At 40.4% G+C, this 24,312-nt stretch overlaps 1 protein-coding gene across 4 annotated transcripts in view; it reads left to right on the top strand.

Moving 5' to 3' along the window:
* Positions 1–24,312, top strand: part of PCSK5 (proprotein convertase subtilisin/kexin type 5) — a 303,081-nt gene that overhangs the window by 225,368 nt on the left and 53,401 nt on the right. For 3 of the 4 annotated variants that reach the window (XM_074953227.1, XM_074953228.1, XM_074953229.1), the window contains exons 17-21: positions 1,589–1,673; positions 4,034–4,131; positions 4,602–4,731; positions 5,665–5,780; positions 21,841–21,943. In XM_074953227.1, the coding sequence (XP_074809328.1) occupies positions 1,589–1,673; positions 4,034–4,131; positions 4,602–4,731; positions 5,665–5,780; positions 21,841–21,943 (532 nt within the window). Of the gene's footprint in view, positions 1–1,588; positions 1,674–4,033; positions 4,132–4,601; positions 4,732–5,664; positions 5,781–7,701; positions 10,165–21,840; positions 21,944–24,312 lie in introns of those variants that run through there. The other variant, XM_074953230.1, reaches the window with a different exon arrangement.

The raw sequence follows: 24,312 nt of genomic DNA, 5'->3' as shown, positions 1-24,312 counted from the left end.
TATTTGGGCTGGGTTGTTTGGGGGAGGTCAGGAGATAGTTTTTAAGATTAAAAGTGTATTTTGATACCTTCGTCTCTTTTCTAAATCTCATTCCTTTTATGAAGTTGTTGGGAACCAATCCTGATCAAGTGTCTCTTCCAAAACTAAACCTGGATTCTGCTGAGATTATTAGCTCTTGAAAATCATGCTTAGCGGGTACCTGACAAAATCCTTCCCTTTCTCGTTCTGACTAGGAAGTGGAGGTAGCAGAGCAACGCTTGGCCCACTACAATAGTAGATCCACTATGTGGTGGGGGAACATGTGGAAGAATGCATCTTCCTGCCGCTCCAGAAAGGAGCAGCGTGTGCTGATCTCCAGCACATATTAAACATTACTTCCTAAACTGGGATACCATGCTTCCCTGGTAAACCAGAGGGCATGTGAGAGCCAGAAGGGCATGCTGCTCGGCTGCTGCTACATTGGTGTACTAAGGAAGGTAGAGGCTCTGTCCTCAACTCTTAACACAGCTGCACAAAATGGGCAAAATTTGGTAGACATTTAATATCTGCAGTAATGCAATGATGCAGTAGCAGTAACGTACATGGCCCTGTGGGAGACCTGGCTTTAATTCCCACCTATGGATGACCATGCAGAGTCCCCAAGTCTTAATTCCCAGCCTAGACCATGATCATATAAAATATTTAATCCCAGGGATGTAGACACATCCTTAAAGATAATTATGTGCTTAAGAGCTTTGCTGAACTGGGGCCGGTGTCTCCTGCCTGTAGTCCTGTGAAGCAGTTTACTCATAACCAGGGATAGCAGGGGGAGATATTAGTTTCATTTCTTTCATTTTCACTTTAAAAGAACAAAATAGCATTATTCTTTCTACTACAATGTCTCCTCTGCCTGATCAAGACGCAGGATAAAAGAGAATGTGGAGTTAGATTGGATTCTCACAGCCCTTTTCAGGTAGAAAGTTGGTGTCCATGATACAGCACCTCCAGGGTAAAAAGTGTAAATGGGTGGAGAAACATGGCCACTTTAGGTCTTATAGCTGCGGTAAAGGGAACCTGTTAGGGGAGAGGGCACGGTAATATGTTGCTTAGGTTTGATAAGATCAGAAGAGTGCAATCAGGCGTAGCCTTGAACCCCAAAAAAATGAAATTAGGAAAGTCTGTTTGCTTAAATGATCTAAAAGACAATTACACAAAGGTTACTAGATCGCTTTGCATAAGCAATTTATGTAGAAACTCTTATTTGCATGAATTTAGTATTCTTCCTATTATTTGAAAAGATTGCATGAGTCAGTAGTAAAAACATAGTTAATTTAAACAAGTGTATTCATATAAGTGTTTTTACAATCTCAAAGCATATTATTTTTCAAAGAAATAGGATGTTATTTTAAATATTTAGAAATAATTGAAAGCATTTGATAAAGAAGGTCAATATATAAGTAGCACTTCAGCTATTTAATTTTATTCTTGCTTTCTATTTCCATTCCTTGTGCCAAGGTAGAAAAGCAATAAACAATGACTATATCGATATAATTTTATTAAACATGATTGACCAGGGTTTTCTGGGCTGGTTTTCTTTTTTCCTTTGCAGATAAGATTGCTTGCCGGAAATGCAGTGAGAACTGTAAGACATGCGCTGAATCCCAAAGCTGCACAGAATGCAGACATGGCCTAAGGTAAAGATATGATGGATTTCACTGCACACAATAGCCAAAGAGACTTCCTGAGTCTATGGACATATATCAAAGAGACGTACATTATATTACTATTTAACCTTGTCTGGGCCTCCATTTATGTGTCCTATTGCTGTTTGTGCTGTAATTTAATACTTTCTTGTGCCATCATAAGCCATCTTGGGTAACAATGAATTTTAAAAAATGTTTAACAGCGGGCAAAATGAAAGTTGTAGCCATGTAAAAGCTGTGTTCTTCACTTTTTTGACCTACAGTGTGGCAGTCAAGGATTATTTCAGAAGTGGAACTGGTGAATTGTATTAATCCTTCTGATTCATTCCTGTGATAGTTAGAAACTATTTCCTTATCTTTATTGTGTCTCTTCAGACATCCAATCATTCACTTATCTTAAGTACCTCAGGCTCAATTCCATTACGATATGGTTATGCCCATATATTAAATAGCAGTGGGTATTTTTGCTTGGTAGGGGGACTTAATCACTTCTGAAACTGATAGGTAAAATCCACAGAGCAGCAGCAGCACCCATGTTTACTTCCATGTGAATGAGTGACCTTTTGATCCAAGCAGAGAGGGTCAACTATCCCTGTAGCATTTGTAAAGGATTGTATGCTGGCTTTATGCCACACAAAAATTGAGGTCAAAATCTGGATCTGAGACTTGTTTAGAATAAGGACGATCCTCGATTGTTTTAGTATTGGACATGTACTTTGTGTCAAAATAGATTACAGTCTTTGAGTTGGTGTAAGCTGATCATTAGAATTAGTTTCTTTGAATGTCTAGGCCTAATTTCTTTTTCACATGGTAAAGCCACTTCTCACTCTCTATATACCCACGGTGCATTTAGATTTTTCAACCACCTGCGTTGTTCTGTCTCCAATGATGTGGTTTATCACTCACTAGAAAATGACCTTCCTTCGAGAGAAGGCTTGATCTGAGGGAAGCAAGGCATCAGATCAAGCCAAGGCCCCAGCACATTGAAACCCTCTGTAAAATGCGGATGATATTTACTTCCCTCACAGGAGTGCTGTGAGGCTATTGGTAAATTCATGGCTGTAGAGCATGTTGAGATCTTCTAATGGAAGGTGCTACGGAAGTGTAGAGTATTATTAATTTGTGTAACTACACCCTCTTATGACAGGCCTGTGAACAGTTGTGGGGGAAAATGTGAAAATCTTGAGGACGATTTCAGGAAGTTTTCCTAAGTTTTGTCTTTTATGTTTCTGACTAATTTTAATAGCCACACTTATACCTCCTCAAGTTGCTCTGGTGCTAGTCTCTTAAAAATGATGCAAGCTGGTGAACTCAGGCAGACATCCGCTTAGCAAAGCAAAAGTGTGGAGATGTTTCATAGCTATATCAGGCAGCCCAGTGGAAGAGCCAAGGTTACAGGTTTGTAGGAGAGAGTATCTAACAGGTTTCCTGGACTACAGTTGTCTATTTGTTCTGTGGATAGCCATTCCAAAGACGAAAATTCAAATTAAACATGGAACATAGGCTGCAAATTCTGGATTCAGATCAAGATTTCAGGCCCTCCCAAAGTTAATTTGGATCCAAGGTTTTTGTTCAGCTGATTATGTGTTTAATCCTGCAAGGAGCCAAATGCCTTCAAGTTCCCACTGATTTCAGTGGGATCTGAAAGCTCTCAGCACTTCAAGGTATTGATCCTTTTAGTGATAGGGAAGATTACATTGATGTGAATGGGATGATGCAAAGTAGTGGTTTGCAAATACTATTTGGCTGGAGACAGCTGTCTGCAATAGTGCTAGGCTGTAGTTCCCCTGTGTGGATGCAGCAGGCATGAACTGAAGGGTCCCAGTTTACATGCAAACTCAGTACCTTTACAAAGGGAAATCCTCATGCTGCATTAAGTGGCACTCTTCACACTGAGTTGGTATTTGTTAGTATTTTAACGTGGTATTAGGGGACACCACTGGTACCGTTGCATGTTTGTAAGTGTAGTGGTAGTGACCCCAGACCAAGTTCCATTTGGGTAATTACATTCTGCATACTTGAATTTTCTTTGCATTTTCCCTTAGATTTGGCATTCTTCTTCACTTCCTGTCCTATACTACTGTTTGCTACAAGTTGTGAAACTCCACCATAGATGTAGGTGCATGTGTGAAATGACTGCTATATTTAAGTTTGTAAAGAACTTGCAGTGAAAGAAGCTGTATAAGTGTACAGTAGGATACTATCATTTCACTGAACTTTTATTAACGGAATTTCAGGAGAGACCTACATTGCAGAATACTTCAGGTTTCTGAGTCTGATCATTGTCCTCCCTCCTTACCTTGCTATTAGCTGGTCAGGATTAAACAGTCTAATTTGTACTTTTGCACTAGTTTATATGGATCCAGATGCGCTGTCCGCTGTGAAGAAGGAAAATATCACAACGGCAGGGAATGTGAACCGTGTCACCGTTCCTGTGCAACATGTGCAGGTACCTCAGTGACATTTGACTTCGCGTAATCATTTTGTCCTTTGTGCAGTATGACATCACGTTTCCAAATACAGTATGATGATTGGCTTGTAAATGAAAAGTTATGCCTTGGAGGTTCTTTAATAGCTCTTTGAGTAAAGTGGGCTTCTTCCTGTTGACATAAAAATATAAACGTTCTAGCTGAAAAGTACACACACACTCACTAGCTATCTTTGCTTGTGATTCCTAGCTGTAGAAATAACAATTTTTTTCTCAGAAAAAAGTATGGCAGGATTACCGCTATATTTATCTTTTGTTGCTAGCTGATATAGTTTGCAGTACATGTAGGCAAGGTGTAAAGCAACGAGAATATATATGTCCAATAACCTATGATGAGCAGATGTTTTGTTACAGTTAGCGATGCTGTCTGTTATCCAGGCTATACTGAGAATGTGTCAATGTGTTACAGTGTATTTTCTCTTGGCTTTAAGGCTCAGGAGCAGATGCTTGCATAAACTGCACAGAAGGTTATTTTATGGAGGATGGAAGATGCGTGCAGTCCTGTAGTGCTGGTTATTACCTTGACCACTCTCTTGAAAACGGATACAAAACCTGCAAAAGGTAAGATATAGTCCTCAAAGGCTACATTATATTTTGGGGGGTTTTTTAAAGCAAGTGTCTAATATTTGATATCATACATCTACTACTGTGTAAATTGGATTAAATAATAGAATGTTATGACATTGAAGAACACATTTCTGGGTGTTGAGAATAAGAGAATACACAGTATGCTCAGCAAACTATGGGAAGAAAGCAAGAATTGTTAACTTGATTGTAATTTTTATATAAGGGCTTTTAAAATGGATTTCAGTGCGTGTGTGTATGTGTTCTGCTTATTTAAATCAAGATTTTATTAAGCAATTTGAAATTACAGGCATAAAAATATGGTAACTAGTTAACAGATCTAGCAGAGGGGCTGTTCTTGTCCATTAAAGAAGCAATAGTAGCCATTTGCCAAGAGGTAAATTGCCATTCATATGGACCATTCAGTTCCTCAGCTATACACAACCAGCAATGGAGCAGAAATACTTGATGGACAAGGCTTGGTAAGCTTTTGCTGAGTTTTATTTGAAAGGGACAGAGTTTTTTGCACATCGTTGTAAAGTACAGTTCAGGCCCTTCTGAAGCTCTTATTTTTTGACTTTGGACAAACTCTCTTTGATGGAGGCAGCATTGGGAATCACCTTTTGTTACAGCTTTCCACAGAAAACACATAATACTCCTTCAATCTTCTATGACATGCTTTACTTTTTGATCCTTATCTCCCTGTGTAGTTTTGTCCAGTCTATGGATGCCTAATGTATTTTATAAATGTGACTGGTTACTTCTACCTGCTGTACTTCGTTTCAAAATTTTCAGAATCAAGTAGTTATCATTAAATAAAAGAATATGAATTATCTCAGTGACGAGAACTTAACTGAGACAGTGTGATGGAAATTCTTGTTGTTGCTTAGTGGCAATTGTGATAACTTCTGGCTTTTGTTTTGTTTAAAGATGTGATGCCAGCTGCTTGGAATGCAGCGGTCAAGGAGACAAAAACTGTACAACTTGTCCAAATGGCTATATCTTAGATACCGGGGTCTGTGTAATTGGAACAGTCTGTAAGGATGGTGAGTATTATTATTTTTCTCAAAAATACTCCTTTTGTTGGCATCAAAGTTAACTTAATTGTTCCACGTTTTGTGTTGGTTTGGCTTCTTGAAGTATTTTGGATCTCCTAAATGATTATTTCGTTATATTTTCAGATTTATACATGGGGCAAATATATAATATGGATTATTTTTGTTTCACAGACCCCATTCTTTATCTGAGCTTTAGCCCATGATTTCCACCTCATTTGTTTTGTAATGGGCATTTCCTTAGAAAGATTTTTCTTGTGACTATCTTAATGCACTCTTAACTGAAAGATTCATCTGTGTCTGATTTGCCCTTCTAAACTGTAAAGATGTTGACAACTAATGTGATGTTAACTCTCAATAACCTTAATTGAATTATGTGAATGAATAGCAAAGGGAAATAGAGACAATTTGAAAATATTGTACCATCTTCATAATGGAGATTTTGGCATTCTCTAAGCAATTTGTTGCATTTAATACAGCATTGCTCTAACTGCATATTATTAGCTTCATTACTATATTATTTAAAGCAACAAAGTGTGTTAACAGTTAAAGAGATAACAGGGTCCTTTTCCTGAAGGTGTTACTACCTAAGGTCATTGCAGGTACAATTCAACAAGTGAGATCATTTCAGAACAGAAGCTTAGTGTTACACACAGTGGGGCAAATATCTGACAAAGCAAATATAGTAAGAACTAATGATGATTCTGGGGCCCATTTAGCTCCCATTTAAGTCAAATTAGCATTTTACCGTTGATTCAATGGAAGCAGGATTGGACCCATAGTGCTTCTTTGGACATTTATAGATCATGTTAGTCAGTTTACACTTTCAAGTCAGATAAAGCTAGTAGTAAAAGGAAAATTAAAGTTGTGTACTCACAGTATCCTCTTGCATATCAGCAATATGTTGCAATAGCTGTTGGGTCTGGTACTGCTTCGGCTAAAATATGTCCTCATTTATACCTGTGCAACCTCAATGAGTTTGCACAGATGGGCATCACTGAGGGCAGAATTTTGTTTCTTGTACTTTTCATGGATTGTTATTGATGTTGAGCTGAAAAAGAAAGGAGCTTAGGCAAAGTAAATTTCATTAGAAATACTCTTTTGTGTAAACATGATTATACCAGCCTCTCACTTTCCGTGACTGTTTCACACCATCCTTTTTATGAAAAATATTATGTACACACACACAAGTGCTTTCCTCTGCCCACTTGTACAAATTAGAGTAGCGTCTGCGGATACAAAAACAAAATGGTACAAGACCAACATGCACAGAAATAACTAACTCATCATTTTATTGGCATATGGCTCAATCCTTCCAGAAGCTGAGAAGTCCGAGGAAGTACTGAGCACTCTCCACTCCCATTGAAGTCAGCAGGCATTGAGAAGGTGCTCATGCAAATGGTGTTATTTTTATTACAGTAGCCTAGGAGGACAAACACAGAAGTAATAATGTTGCTTATAATTTTCAAAGAAGGAGGATCTTATATTACCGGCAGGGGATCAAGAAGCATTGGTTGCTTGTCAGACTTACACAGGTTCAATTTCTGTTTAGAATGTTTATTCTCTTTCTGTGATATGACTGTTATATCCTTTTGATTCATAATAACTCAGAAAAAATCCTTCACTGTATTTATCACTGTTTTCTAATTATTCTTTTTCTAATCTTTTTTTTTTCCCTTTCACAAATGGATACCAATCACTCCCTGTCGGACAACACAATATTTCTTCTTGAAAAAAAAAATGTTGTTGACTGAAATTCCTTTTGATGGACCAAATTTCCTACTTGCTACCTGCTCCTGAATGGTCTCTTCCATCAAATCTGCCTGTCTGACCAATTAAACCTTCCTCCGTTGTACACCATGCTCTTCAAATCTTCAACTTGCCCCCTCCCTCTATCGCTGACCTCCGGAAGCAACGGAAGAATCTTGGGCCGAGGGAGGATTCTGTATGCTAGTGAAAAAGAACAATCTGTGTCAAAGGAAAGTACTTCAGCAACTGTGTTGCAGAACATGTACGCACAAAGGGTGAACTGGTACCTCCCAGAATCCTCTTGCTCCTGTAGACTTATAGATTAATCCATATTATTAAAAAAAAGAAAAAAGAAAAAAAAAGGCAAGCCACCTCTTTCTCTCTCCCTCTCTCCTCTTTGTCAGGGGAGACGGTGAACTGTTTGTTGGAACTTTAATGGAAAAAACTACAACAAGCCTACCTTTCATAACTGGGTGTTTAGAGCTAAGCATCCAGGATCACAGTCAGTATTGTGTGACCAAAGCATTGATGCCAAAATTAACATTAAAATAATTATTTGATTTCCTGTCAACCTTAGGATTATCCCTGTTTTTGATGGTCCTTTTTCTTCCTTTCCCCTTTTTTTTCCTGCTTGTTTCCCCTTCAAGATGTTTAAAGAGTGTTTCAAGAATACGACACAAGTTTACATGGATTAAAACAAAACAAAAACAAAAAAATACTCGCATCAGTCTTTTTTTGTGCTTATATATTAATAGTCACGGGGAACTTAAGAAAACCAGCCCTTGAGGGAATTAGAAACATCTTTATATGTGGGACTATGTTCTGCATCCTTTGTATCAGTATTAAAAATAAATTAAAAAGTGATCAATTCCACACATATTTCTTACTTTGTGTCCTATGCTGTGTGCTGTTTTTTGCATCATGCAGTATTTACATACATTTTGCTTCTCCCACCCCAGTTATATAGATCTGGTTATTAGACAATTAGCTTCTTAACTGCTATTCTGGGATTTTAATTTCTTTCTTTAAATTGTCAAAGCTATTTGGAATAAAATGTAACATTCCAATAACACCTAAGTTTTGACAAGGGCATTCTTCCTATTGTGAACAAATTGTCTTCACTACCCATCAGATCCAGCGGGGATCAATTTATCGCGTCTAGTCTAGACGTGATAAATCGACCCCCGAGTGCTCTCCCGTCAACTCCTGTACTCCAGCGCCGTGAGAGGTGCAGGCAGAGTCAACGGGGGAGCGGCAGCAGTCGACTCACTGCGGTGGAGACACCACAGTAAGTCGATCTTAAGTACATCGACTTCAGCTACATTATTCACGTAGCTGAAGTTGCGTAACGTAGATCGATTCCCGCCCCCCCGTGTAGACCACGGCTTAGGTGTTGCTATTTGGAATAAAATGTAACATTCCAATAACACCTACATTTTGACAAGGGCATTCTTCCTATTGTGAACAAATTCCAAAAGGAGCTGGTCCTCTTATTTTTCATGAATGAAAGTATTTTGTAAACTCATGTCTGGAGCACACAGGTAACACTTAAGTAGTAGTTGTATAATCTTATCTTGTATTTTAGCAAACAGGGGGCCCCATCCTGCAAACGTGTACTACTAGTCACAGTGCTAATACATAGATTTCAGTGATACTACATCCAGAAGTAGGTGTTTACAGTACTGGGCCCTATAACTGGAACTGATACACTGGGTCAAATTCAACCCTTGGAGTAACTACATTTAGATCAATACATTTACATCAAGAGACGATGTCTATCCAGTTTGGATTTTGTGTAATAATATCCCTCTTGGCAGTCTGGGCCTTAAGCTGCTCTTAATCAACAATGGTATAAATTGGGACTAACCCCAGTGAAGCCAGTTTAAGCGAGAGAGGAATAAGGCTCCTGTGTTTCCTTTTCTAGTTACACATCATTCCCAGTCAACATATTTTTATATGTTCCTATTAGCATATTGCTAGACACACATTAATTAGGTGAAATGTAGTAAATTAAATTTCAAAGATATTGATTTGATTAAGGGCTTTTCTTCACTACAGAGCTAAGTTGGCATAATGGCTTCGATTTAGCAGGTCTAGTGAAGACATGCTCAATCGATGGGAGAGCGCTCTTCCATCGATTTCTCTACACCACAATGAGAGGTGGAAGCAATGTCGGTGGGAGAGCATCTCCCATTGACATAAAGAAGTGTGGACCCTGCAGTAAGTAGATCTAAGCTACATTGACTTGAGTTACACTACTAACATAACTCAAATTGCATAGCTTAGATTGACCAGCAGCGGTAGCGTAGACCTGGCCTAAAACAAGTCTTCCTTCTGTACAAAAATAATCTGGGTGCGACGATCAGCGACACACAAATGGAAAATGGAAAACATTTCTGTAAAAACATATATTGTAGAAATAGAACTTCTAGACTTCCCTTTTTTCAATATGAAATCTGTCCCTGAATTTTTACAAATGAAAGCACTGGTGCCAGTAGAAACAATAGTTCCTTTTCCCAGAGAACAGCTGAATTCCTACAGACATCCCATTTTCTATGATAGTAAAAGAACTGTGACGTTCCTTTGGTGTTCATTAAATTTCCTGCTAAACATTCAAAGTCATGACAGCTTTATTTGTGCTAGTTTAACTACTAGTCTGTTACGTCCTTATTACTCTAATAACATTATTAACTAGAACATAATGCTTTCAAAGTTTAAGTTAATATTATATATTATATATAAATATATATATATATTCATAATTGAGATATAATTATGTAATGGATTGTAAAGAATTTGTTTGGATACTTACAAATGTCTCTAACACTATTATAGAGAAGAAATTAATATCTTTGTTTTCTTTTTAAAATACTGACACATTGTTAAATCCAAATTCATTTTTACTGAAAAATACTGTACATGTGTAAAATGTTCAGTTGTTATTTGTAAAATAGAGTAGTACTGTTGTAATTGATACTGGCCAAAATCAATGTTATTCCATATTTTATTTTTTCTATTAAATTAACCTAAGTTCCTGTTGCTTTGGTCTGGAAAAACATGTTGATGATTGTTGATATGTAAAGTATCTCGCTTTAGGAGAGGAAGGTAATTTTTATGTTAAAAAGCAGTTTGATATCACATATAAGTCATTGCGACAAAGTGGGGGAGGGGTTTTTTTTTTGTTTTTAATGAATGTATTGACTTTTTGAAAAGCAGTGGTATTTATCAGGCAGAAACACCTGTTTTTGATGGAGGTTACTTTTTGTGCTGTAGAAACACAACTGAAGCTGAATTCTGATGCAGGATAGCTTCGACTTCTTCTGATCCATAACAGTAATTATCAGTCCAGTTGCTTTCATATTTAGGATTAAAACCCAGATCCATACCTACCTAATTGCCGAGATGGTTAGGAATAGATTAGGGTAAGACATTCACGTTTCCAGTTAGGCAGCCAGAGGTGTCCATTGTGCAATGGATTGCTGATCTCCATTATTTCCCAATGCATAGATGTCAGTACCACAAAAGCACTGCATTAGGCCCTGTGCTTATAAATGACTGTTCGCAGGCAGATTGCTGCACCCGTGAAGATCCTCACTGAAGTCACCAGGCCTCCACATGGATGCAGCATTCCAACCGTACAGGTTTGGGGCCTTTATTGATGTTAATTGATATCTTTGTCGAGCATCTCAGCTGAGAGATGAAGAACTGAATGGGCTTGGAGACTGAATGACCTTTCATCCACAGAGGTAGTGTCTTCAGAGTCAGTGAGGGCAGTCTGAGGAAGCCTGCACTTCAGCTGCCCAATCAGAGTATGTTCTGTAGTGGTTTTCAATCCAGTACCTTTTGCTAGCTCTAAAACCACTTAAAAATAAAGGGCTAGACCAGCGATCACACTCTCCCCGCTGCTCCTGGGAGAGCGTGAACTTCAGCCTGTTGCAGCATACACCCCCTCTCCCCCCCCCAACACGCTGGTATAATTACTCTATAAGCACACTGGGGAGACAGTCACAGGGCCACCCACTGCCTGCGTTCTCGCCCACCTGTGCCAGGGAGGGACATAGTCACGCTGCACAGGAAGTGGCAAAATGGCCCAAGGAAGAATGTGTGCGCAGTACGCCCCACCACTCCCTTGCATGAGCATGCAACACAGGCCACAATCTGGCCCAAAGAAAATCAGTTGATACATTAGTTGTTTGTTGCATGAAGAACTTCTACACTCTGCTTCCATTTTCATCTTTCTATTGTTGATACTGTTGCTGGGCATTTCACCAATTTGGTTGTGTTGCATTCTCAACATATTGTCCTCTGCGGGGAGAGCATGCAAAAAGTGATAGTATAATCATGTTAATATTGGCCAAATAGCTTTTTCCAGAATGCATATCTTTAAACACTAAACTGTAGAGCAGGGATCGGCAACCTTTGGCACGCGGCCCATCAGGGAAAGCCACTGGCAGGCTGGGATGGTTTGTTTACTTGCAGCGTCTGCAGGTTCGGGTGATCGCAGATCCCACTGGCCGCGGTTCGCTGTTCCAGGCCAATGGGGGCTGTGGGAAGTAGTGCAGGCCAGGCCCCCTCTTTCTGCAGCCCCTATTGGCCTGGGATGGCAAACCGCGGCCAGTGGGACCTGCAATTGGCCAAACCTGCGGGCACTGCAGGTAAACAAACCATCCCGGCCTGCTAGTGGCTTTCCCTGACGGACCGCATGCCAAAGCTTGCCAATCCCTGCTGTAGAGCCCCTCAGACAGGCAACTGCTGAACTGAGTCTTACTCCTGAATGCAATACTTTGTAGCATAAAGTTGGAGCATTAGCCAGCCATCTTTCATTGATGTGTCTAGTAATGGAATCCAGTGTTTTATAAGCGTTGTTATTACAGAGCTTTAGAGGAGGCTGGTCAGCATTCTAGCCCACCCTACTCACATGATAATCCATATACCTGAAGTCCCGTTGTAGCCAATGAGATTAATCATGAGTGAGTTCTGCAGAAATGGGCCCTAAATTTGCCAAGAAAGTATCTTCCTTTGCTGTGTAATTTCTTTCTCACGACACGATCAATCCTCCTTCTGCTTCATTTGTGAGGAGTTGCTCTTCAATATTTGAGATCCAGTACTAATAATGAGTACATGATAGATACAGACAAACCACTTCATTGAAGTTCAGAAACTTTGTTACATGGAGCAGTTTACCCCCTTTCTCCATCCTGCCTGCTGAAGAATATATCGGCCTTTATTTACATCACAAAAAGTGGCAACAGAGATTTTTTAACAATCATACTTTACTTAAGCCATTTTACAACTATGATAAAACGTGTGCTTGTCTCCCTCCCTGTTCAAAAAGGCTCATGGTGACTTCCCATTGACCTCAGTGGGGATTAAGAATGTGCTTAAGTGCCTCCCTAAATTGGAGCCTGGGAGCTAATGAGGCCTATCGAACTGTGATCCAGAAAGAGTCTCACAGCATAACCAACATGTCTCAGGAGAACAGGCAGAATTTCAATGAGCTATTAAACTAGTAAGTACAACTACCCAGTACGGAAAGGCTCCGTTTTTTTTAAATGAAAGATTTATTTATTTTTTGTAACAGCGTTACAAGCTTGACCCGTCTTCTCGCTGTACACCACCACCTCAAAAAATACACCCTCAGCATTTTCCTGAGCAACAAAGACTGCCTGGTGAGTGGGAAAAGTGACTGTAAGGGGTATGTGGAGATAAGTCTGCGTCCAGAGTGCATTCATCCTCAGCAGTACCAATGCACCTTATTTTTGATCCCGTCTGCTTACACTGGAAGTTGACACTGGAAAGTTCTCTTTTTTTTTTTTCTAAAAAGTTTTGCAGGCTCCCTCTCTTTGGGGAACAATGTATTGTAACAAAAAACTATTTTGATGAACATGTTAAAAAATCATGGAAACATGTATCCATTCTTAACCCTGCAAAAGAGAAACAACTTGGAAGTTTCAACATTTTGCACAACATTGTTTTCCTGGGTTTTGACCAGTTCAGTTTACCATCCGCCAAGAATACTGGTGTGGGAAGGGCTTCCTTTCCTCCTCTACGGACGAAAGCATCATTACTTAGCAAATTGCTATATGCTCGCAACTGAGCCTTGTTAATGTGCCAACAGCTGCTTACTAGGGTCATGTCCATCTATTTGGTGCATATGCTGCCATCAGCAACAAACGTTATATGCCAAATGTAACCACATCTCTATTCTCCACCTCTGCACTGGCCAACAGAGCAGGACTTGGACCTATGATGTCCTGGAAAATTTTGGTTAAGTCCAGGGCACCTAGAGCACAGCAATATTGGGCCTCTCACCTGGGTTTGAGTCAAGCCCATTATTTTAAAAGGACCCGTTTCTGAAACCCTCATACTGAGTATCCCAGCAAAATCAATGGGATTGCTCATGAATGTGTTACTCTGTGCTGGTAAAGGTAGCAGAATCAGTTCCATACTCAGTTACACATGTACTATAGTTAGCAGATACTAGAAGGAGTTTGTCTCGGGATCACCACAATATCTATTCCCCAATAAGGAAGTGAAGTTTCACTTCTGCTATGTGAAATGCAGACAAGGGAGTGAATGCTGTAGAAAGAACTCCCAAGTATTTAAAAGGAGGTCTCTTCAGTCAGCAGCAAATGCTGCACCTTCATGTAGTGCCAAGCGTTTTCTTTTTGTTTCATTTCTTGAGTATCTCATGGACTCACTGCCAGATCTGGGGGTGGTTGGTTATGGATCAAGCCCACATTCACAATTATTAATTTATTGCCATCTTTACAGAGTGTAAGATGGATTTCATGAAGGTTTTTTATGGAAAAACAACATCACATTTCAAGGCTGGCCTTTTCCCACTGTGCTCCATGGAACATCGCTTTTCTTTCATTTTGGAGATGTACAACACTGTTATTGTAAAAGCAGTATACATTCTGACAAGATCACTATTATGGAGAGCAACTCCTGTGTGCTGGGAACTCCTTGTGTAGCTAGTTTACCTCAAGTTCCTATCCACTTGTTTGGAGAACTTTATTCACCCATTGGCCAAAACCACTCACAGTTCCTTTCCTTTTGGAAGGAATGTAACAGAGGCAATAACCAGGCCCGCTGATTGGGGGGCAAAAGAGGGCAATTGCCATGGGGCCCGGATGATTTTAAAGGGCCCGGGGGCCAGTGTGGGCGGCCGACCTCCCTAGGGACAGCCCTGGCCCTGGGGCCCGGAATTTCTGTCACCGGCCCTGGCAAAAACCAACACGTGGATCCATTCCAACCCCTTTAGCCTTTGTCAACTACTCACTAGGCAGGGACAGATCCACTCTAGCATTATAAGGAACAGCTAGTGGGAGCTGACAACTAAGGGATGACCCAGTACAATTTGTTAACTGCAACAAAAAAACTGGTAAAAAATTATCCATCATCCATCCTTCCATCACTATACTATCTGAGCACCAAAAGATCTCAATACCTGACTGTGCTAATTCACATAATGAAGACACAGTTAAAACAATTCTTCCCCTCTTAGTTCCACATTAGAAACCTCCTTCATTTGGTGGTGGTGGTGGCCAATGCATTTGTGCTGTGTGAGCTTATAACGTGAGTCTTGGTCTCCATCACATCATAAGGGGTCTGTGGAGAGTAACATGAGGTTCTCTCATTCTCCAACCCACTTCTAATTAGTTTTAGCAGTAGCTCAGGACTCCTCTCAAGTGACCGATGGATGTGCTGACTCAATGGAGGAAAACACATTTTGGGTTGTTATTACCAATGGTAATTTAAAAACTGATTTTTTAAAAATTATGTCAAATATCTGAGCTCTTTGGTGGAAGGACTATCTTTTCACATATTAGCACTGTGCCTAACAGAATAGAGCACCAATCCCTGACTGGAGACTGTGGGCACTACCACAGACAAATAATAAATAGCAGTGAGAATAAACTTCAAGCTGTTTTGGCAAAAGGACAGATACAGAAGATGTACATGTGTTTATTCAGAGGAGACAAGAATTGAGGGTTATGCAAAATACTGCAGTTGATAAAGCCTTTCTTCTCTACATCCTGCTTCAAGTCCAACCTGAAGCATTATGTAATCTCTGCTAAACCTGAAACAGAAGACCCTTACATCCTATAATCACCACATCTAACTCTGCACAAAGCATCTTTGCTGGGGGAATGGAATCCCTGGTCTGTTCTGACCCCCAAGGATGATTGGATCACCAGAAATGAATTGGGAGCTGAGGTTCCATTTTTTCAGTCTTTCTGAAAGTCAGTGGGACTTGCTGCCTCAGTTGCTTTTGAAAACAAGACTGCCATGTAGGCACATTTGAAAATTCACCCCAAAGCTTAAACACTTATGGATCCCTCACTCAGATTTGTGCACCCTCCCCTGTACACCCAGCGCGTTTTCCCAAATCCCAGTGCAACCGATCCCATGCTTAGATTCAGAGGCAACTTGATTACAGTGTACAAGTACCAGCCCAGGGAGAAAAATACTGGGTTCTAACAGGCTCTTCAATCAAGCAAATAACAGCATAAAAAGAACCACTGGCTGGAAGCTGAACCATGCCAAATGCCATTTAGAAATTAGGCACAAATTTTTGATAGTGAGGGCGATTAACCATTGGAACAGACTGCTAGGTGAGTGCTGGATTCTCAGCCCTTGCTGTCTTGAGATCAAAATTGGATGCTTTGGCCAAACACAAGTTATTGGGTTCACTACAGAGTAACGAGGTGAAATTGAATGGTATGTGATATACAAGAGGCCAAACTAGCCACCTAATGTTCCTTTCTGGCCTTAAACTCTATGAAACTCTATGCTTCCTTCAAATTCATTATCTGCCCCTAAGCCCACCAATGCTGAGCCCTGCCTCTAGCAATGAAGCTGCTGTCACGAAGCCCTCAGTAACGTGGGGTTTTTTTTAAATAAAATTGCTCTAAGGACCCAATCCTTTAAAATGCCAATCACTTCCTCGTGCTGCGTTCTCTCAACTCCTAGTGATGTTAGGGGAAGATGGTTTGGTGGATATAACACTAAGACACCAGAAGGGTTCAGTTCTGGGGTTAACCACAGACTTCTTATATGACCATGGGCCATTCACTTAATCACTCCAGTTCCCCCATCTGTAATACTGATCACAATACCTCCAAACCCCAAAAGGGGGTTGTGAGAATAAAATTAATTAAAGATTGTCAGTGCTGCAATACTACAGTAAGGAGGGCTGGGTAAGTGCTCAGCCAGAATGACTTTCGGGGCAGTATTCACCATCTTGCAGAATCACACAGTAAATTAGCACCATACTTTGGGCCTTCCAGTGCATTTTCTGTTGTGTATCTGGGCAGGGCTATGGTCTACTGTGTATTTTACAGCATCACCTGCACCGGTGGTAAATATTACTAAAATAACAGCAATCAAAATAATTTATGCAAGACAAACTAGAAAAAAGTAGTTTTTACATGGTAAGGGTAAGGGTACGCTGGCTAGAACAGTGGCCTGGGACTCAGGAGACCTGGGTTCTAATACCCAAATCTGCCACAGACCTGCTGGGTGACCTTGAGCAAGACACTTCCCCTCTCTGTGCCTCAGGTTTCCCATCTGTGAAAAGGGGATAATGGTGCTTATTCTCCTTTTCAAAACACTTTTTGATCCGCTGATGAAAAGTGCTATACAAGAACTAAGTATTATTAATTATGTATTGTATGTATTACTGTAGTGCTTATTATTAATTATAACAATACTATAAACAATTAAAGCCATACTTTGCAACCTTCCAAAATCCAAATGTCGAATGCAGTATGCGCCAAAGATCCCAAATGAGGGATACAAAGCATTATTCACAGAGGAAACTTAACATGCAGTGGGTTTCATGCCCTTAATATAACTAACTTCTGTTATAAGCCCAGTTTCATGGTTTTGTTGTGATTATGTAAGTAATTTTCAGCAATAAAAGTGGCAGCTGAGGGGAACGCCCTGTTTGCACGGAACAGGGCTAATCTTTGGGTGTGGCTACACTGTAATGAAACACCCGTGGCTGGCCCATGTCAGCTGGTTCGGGCTGTGGGGCTGTAAAATTGCAGGGTAGATGTTTGGGCTCGTGCTGGAACCTGAGCTCTGGCACCTTCTCCACTCTCAGAGCTCAGGCTCCAGCCCAAGCCTGAACATCTACTCTGCAATTTTACAGCTCTGCGGCCATGGGTGTTTGAGTCCAGTGTAGACACACCCTTTGGGACTAAAAAGGAGTCATTTCCCTTGAAATGAGGTACAGTGGAAAAGTATGTTTAAAGGTGGTAAAATTACTTTTTAAAATGATTTAGTGTTATTTCCCACTTACATGCATGACATGGATACCTTGCAGAATAAAGTAAAAGGGTGCAGGTTTTGCAGGTGTCAGCTAGCTACCAATGGCTGAAGGGGGAGGAAGGGTTACGCACTTTTTAGCCCTAGGCAAGTACGTCAAGTTAACAAATAGTTCTGTAGTATAGTTTAAAAATCTTCTTTCAGCATTTCAGCATTAACTATTTTAATTTCCACAGAAAAAAATGCATTGTATTAATGTTTAATGACAGTTCTACAACCATAGCTGTGACTTGTGAAATCAGAGGCCCAGAACATAGGCAATTTCTGGTGTTCACTCTTATAATAGTGTGTTTTAAGAGGCTGCAAATTAAAGATTAAGCTAGCAAAGGACTGGCCTTCAACTGGCACTAATCCAGGGCAGCTGAAATGAATTACAGCACTTCAGATGGAGGAAGTAACAAAGAAATAACAAAGGCCTTTTAAAACTCACCACTGATGCCATGTGGGGAGGGTTTGGAAGGGGGGTATTCTGAGGTATATGAATTAGTGGCTCCAGACCGAGTGATCCTATACAGGACACAGAGTCTATCACTGTTGCCAAATAAAGTGAATTTAACAGAGATGAAGAAACAACAAAAACCTTTCAGAATATAAATTACAACCAAAACAGCAATATCAGATAAGGAATGATTTAATACAAGGGTAACATCTACTGAGGGATGCTACAACCATGAAGAATCATGAGCACACTCCCAAGCAATGAGCCATCAGAATCTTCAATGTGGAATGTGCATGTATTCTAGTGTTGCCTAGTTATTTTATAGCATCAGACGTGCTTACAAACATCACATAAAATACACAGAAGACAGAACCTGACCCTAAGGAACGTGGTTATTTTTTATATCAAGTTTCTGTTGGGAAAAGTATCTGTTTATCTGCCATATTCTGAAAAAGTCATTTGTACGGATGTGCTTCCGTATCATAACACCTTTACACTATAGTAATCTAAAAATGGGATTGCTAATTGTGGGAATACAGTGTTTGTGAAGTGGACTGTAATCTAGTGAGTACAGCACTGGCCTGAAAGTCAGGAGATAAAGGTTTTAATTCCGGCTCTGTCATTATTTGACCTAGGGCAAATCATATAACCTATCTATGCCTCACTTTCTCTCTGTAAAGGCATAATAGTATTTACAGGGTGCAGCGAGGACTAATTAATGAAGGCCAAATTTTCTCTCAGTTACACAAGTGTGAATGCACAAAACTGTACTCAATTCAATGTCAAATGGTTAGTTTATCACATCTTTATCATCACCCCCTTATATGATATATATATTTATGGGCCAGATCCTGAGCTGGTGTAAATCAGCACACCTCAGATGACTTCAGTGGATCTATGCCAATTTGCACCAGCTGAAGATCTCACTTACACAGTCTAGAGAGATTATATAAACAGAGGGATACCCATACAAATAGGCACATATAAATATGCTAAAGTCCTTTGAGATTTATGGCTGAAAAGCACCATAGAAGTGTTAATATATAAATTCTGTGTCTGTACGTACTCACACACAGAGAGACGCCTAAATATTTTGGTTATCTCTGGGACTTGCAAAGAAAAGGTGCTTAAAAACAAAGGGGGGGGGTTGTTGTTTTGCTTTTTATATATATAGAAAACCTCAATATTTTCTTTCACTGCTGGAAAAAGGAAGAACAATAGCTAAAAACATGCTAACAATTCCTTTAAATCCCAGATTATTTGCAAAAACAGTGTATTTTTAATAGAGAATTCAAAGGGATCCTGCAGACTTTGTAAAACATGGCTGCAGAATTCCTCATAGATAGAGATCTCACTGTCTGGGCATTTTATATATGTCTGCTGCCCTTACTCAAAATGAGAAGGACGTTAGTTCATAAATCATCCCAGTGATTTCTCCTATATAAAAAACTGAGTGGCTAATATGTCTGAGTGAGAGGGAATAGATATTTGTATATTAACATTATTTTATGGCTTGTCTACATGGTGTGGTAATGCCCTACATTAACTGGGTAGATCCTGTTGGTGTGCACTAAAGGTTCCCTAGCGTGCCTTAACATAATAGCTTTTCTGCCTCCCTTCCTGACATTGCTCCTTCATACAGCCCCTGGCCCCTCCCGCCCACCGTGGAGGACTCAGCAAAACAGAGACAGCCAAAACCAAAAGACACTCCACTCTTCTGTGTCTTAAGTCCCACAATGCACATGCACAGCCCAAGTTTCAAGGCAGCAATGCAAGTGGGAAGAATTCTCCATCTAGGGGTATCCACAGAATTTGCAGGCTTCATTTACCTCCCAGGGCGCACTGCCCAGACCATATCCTCAGCTAAATCAGTTGCTAAAGAATGAAGCAGCAGATAGTAAATTCAGTCAAATATCTGTACTTGACTAGCATAGATTACCTGCTAACCAAATAACATAGGCACACTTATTTAATCTAGGGCCTTATAAAACAGTTCAATGGATAGATTCATTGCCCCCACACAGTGCTTAATACACACATGGCTGGCGTGTCACTTGCCAAATGACTCTATCTACTCTACGAGTTATGGGGAGCATAGATATGCAGTACGGTAACCATGTCTTAATGAGCCCCAGTAAATAAAAGGACATGTCATGTATTACAGCACCATGCAGCAGCAGCTATAGTCTCGCTGCCCAAAGAGGATGAGATTTTCAAAGTCACTGAGAGGACTGGGACACCCAGTTCTCTTTAATTTTAAAGGTAATTGGGTGTCTACATCCCTAAGCAAGTGTAGGTCTCCAGGAGGCACAGAACCGAAGGAACAGTCCAAGAGGAGAGGTAAGGGGGACAGAGAGGACCATTATGCACTCCTGATTTTGGGCTGGTCCAGGCTTTAGCTTATAGAAACCCATCCCTGGCTACCTATGAGTTGCAAAGCAGTCTTCTAGGATCTCTTGTGGTGGCACAGGCTATGAATATGACCTTAGCAAATGCCTTACACTGGGGCTTGTAAACTGGCAGTGTAAGAATACTGTATCAGCACCAAAGGGATTCACCCTGAGTTTGCTGCAGCCCATTAATGTGTCCTAGATAGGTGGCATCTTTCTCCAACCACTTTGAATGTGTTTCTGCTAAAGAGATAAAATAGCACCAAATACACAACATGCCATGTTTCTGAACGATCATAGTAAACATGGGAGACTCAAGAGGACTCAGTCTGATCTCACACTGGTGAGAATCAGGAATGACTCCACTGAAATCTGATGAAAAGCACTAGGTATTAAATCTATGGAGTTACCTCGGGGCAAAATGAGCTAAGTGAAATCAGAATCAAACCCCAACATTTTCAGAAGAAATTACTTTATTTGTGGTTATGTCGTCCACAGGAATGATAAGACATACCCAATCAATTCTGGGTGCATTAAGTTGCTTGAGGTTTGCCTTTTAGATTTAGCACCAAAATGTTTATGGAGATACTACAGTGGTTAGCATGTTAGAAATAGCAAAGGCAGTCAGGCAGCTGAATGGTTGTGATGTATCTCGTATCTACCAGATGGTTGCCAAACAGTGCAATGTAGTGCACCTGAACTACTTCAAAATCCCATCTGCTGGCTGGACTCACTCCTCATGCACCCCACACACAATTGGAGCAGAGACTCAAACTGTTACCCTTCATGCAGTGTCCTTTAATCTAGTTCTCCAGAGTGCACCAGAATAGAGGCCCCCCCCCCCCCGTAACCAGAAGCTGAGCCAATAGGAGCTGGCTCAACCACTAACAGGCATTCTTCGTAAGACTCAAGCAGACTCAAAGAAAACAAGTCATTGGGCTCATCATTCCGAAAGACACAGTGCTCCAGCACCCAGGGCACAAGCAGTGGGTTGCCTGTTGACACAACTGAGAACTGCCGGTTTCAGAAATTCAAAAAACTTTGATGTCTAATTCTTTTCAATTAGCAACATATTGGACAAAGTTTTTTATTTGATCTGTGGGTCTTAAGTAAACAATTGGGTTTTGTTTGCCAGGGGAATATGCCGAGCGTGTGGATCGGTGCCTGTTCTGTGAAGCATCCTGTTCTAAGTGCACAGGGCCAACTCAGAATGACTGTATCGGCTGTGCAATCACAAGGTAAGTGATTGTTGTTGTTATTTATTTACATTGTGGTAGCAGGTAGAAGCCCCAGTCAGGATCTGGGTCCCACTGTACTAGGTGATGTACAAACTCATAAAAACAGACTCATTAACCCGATGAGGTGAATCAAGTGAGTATGACAAACAAAATTAGAGCAAGGAAGGAGAACAAAGGTTGCACAAATGAAACCAATTGCTTGCACAGCTGCTCAACCAGATGGGCCCTGAGGGAAGAAAATCTTTTTTCCTTAAATCAGTGAAATCAGCTAACCCTGACTGACATACAGGCAAACCATAACTGTTGGTAGTAGGTTCTGGCCTCTAACATGCCACAAAGGGGACAGGCTGACCCTGATCAGTGACAGTCAGGGTATGTCTACACTGCAATTTAAAACCCATGGCTGGCCAGTGCCAACTGATGCGGATTCATGGGGCTTGGGCTAAAGGTCTGTTTAATTGTGATGTAGATGTCTGGGCTTGGGCTGAAGCCCAGGCTCTAGAACCCTGAGGGAGGAAGAGGAGGGTCCCAGATCCCAGCCCCAGCCAGAGCCCGAACATCTACACCACAATTAAACAGCCCCTTAGCCTGATCCACACAAGCCGAAGTCAGCTGGCACAGGTTAGCCGCAGGTGTCCAATTGCAGTGTAGAAATATCTTCAGACACTCGGAGTCCAATTTTTGACTTGCCACATCTGCATTGGTTTTCATGACACATATTTGATTTATATGGCATGAGATCAATTACCATACAGGGCCTGAAGGGATTATTGTCTAACTAAGACATAATTATTTATTTAAAATATATCTAAACACTTCCTAACTAGAGCAGGTCCTGAACTAAATCCCAACCTGAACCACTGCTCAAACTTTGGGAAAGTTTGAATCTAATATGAATTCTGCAGCTCAGGGTCACCTCTGCTATTTATACAAGGGAGCTATTATAGCCTCTTGTTTTAAATTCCATGTTCTTCCAATAGAGAAGTTGTAGCCTTGATTCTGCACTCACATTAGTTTTGCTCGGGTGTAACTGCACTGATTTCAGTGGAGTTACTCCATTTTTACACTGGTGTGAGACCAGAATAATCTCCTATAAGCTTTTTCCATGGCATAAGAACACACCAAAAACAACAAGTAAACATACAATTTATAACACCAATGTCTATGACAAGACCTCTGAAATAACAAGAAACACCAAGTAGCGGTACAGGGTCAATTCATCCTTAAAGCAACTCTACTGCCTTTAGATGGGTTATACCACGGATTAATTTAGCTCAGTGTGTCCGGCCAGAGTGTCAGGCTCAGAGCTGAAGTTCTATGCTTCTTCTGGGTGGTAAACTGGAACCTCTGTGTTACTGTAACACAGATTTTTGTGTGGGAGGGGAGGTTTGCTTGTTTATTGTTCCATGATAAAATGTACAAGGTTTGTTACAATAATAACAAACAACACAAAACCCCCTAAATGTTCCAGGCTGTAATGATCAAGCTCCACTCTTCCTTGAGTCTCCATGGCCTTTGGAGTTTTAGCTGCCTCCTATTTGGCTTCAAGCAGAATTTATCAGTCTTGTGTGGAGCTAGAAGGCTAGACATTTATTCCACCTCTGTCACCAATTTTGGGATTCTAGAATATACACGTTGGTCATTTGCAGAGGTACTTTTCTTACACAGGTTACACTACATAATACAACTGGAGAAGAGGGGAGTTAAGCTCCAAAGCTCTTATTTCACCATAACAAGTCCCTCACCAGTTTTTGCTTTTTCTTTTTACATCTAGGTCTTCCAAAGAGAGTCAGGTTTTTTTCCTTCTGTCTGTCATAAAAGATCTACTAAGAAAATACAAAAATAAAAAGAAACAACAAAAACAAAAATAGATAAAAGAAAAATCCAAATGGAAACTATAGGGGGGAAAATAGCTCCAGTGGATACTATTTGTAATGTATTAGAAATAGACCTATTTAAGTCTCAGTCTCAGAGTCTTATGGTTCTAAATGTTTCACACTGAAGAGAGTAATGAATGGCACTCTAATACAGACTAAAATTCAGGAGAGATGATCTCCTACAGCAGGATTCTTTTTCTTTTCTACAAAGGATGAAAAGATTGGTTTTTTTCCTTCTGAAGTCCTATGAAAATGAGAACACTGAACATCCCCATTCTCTGTGGGAAATCTGCTCTAGGCATTGTTCCCTTGTTCGGAAACCCAGGATGCTATTACCTGTTTTTAATGCATCAGGGAAATTTGGTTTTTCCCAGCCAAACAATTTAGTTCTCAATTAAAAAAACAACTTATCCTCCCTTTCTAAATCTGTATATTCTGTGATCTATTGAGCTCAGGATCAGGATCTGAGCTGTCAGCTTCTATCATGAGGAC

This window comes from Natator depressus, chromosome 5 (assembly GCF_965152275.1).
Source record: "Natator depressus isolate rNatDep1 chromosome 5, rNatDep2.hap1, whole genome shotgun sequence".
Classification (NCBI taxonomy): Eukaryota; Metazoa; Chordata; order Testudines; family Cheloniidae; genus Natator; species Natator depressus.
The sequence above is the reverse complement of the archived record's forward strand: the minus strand, read 5'-3'. Positions and strand labels throughout refer to the sequence as shown.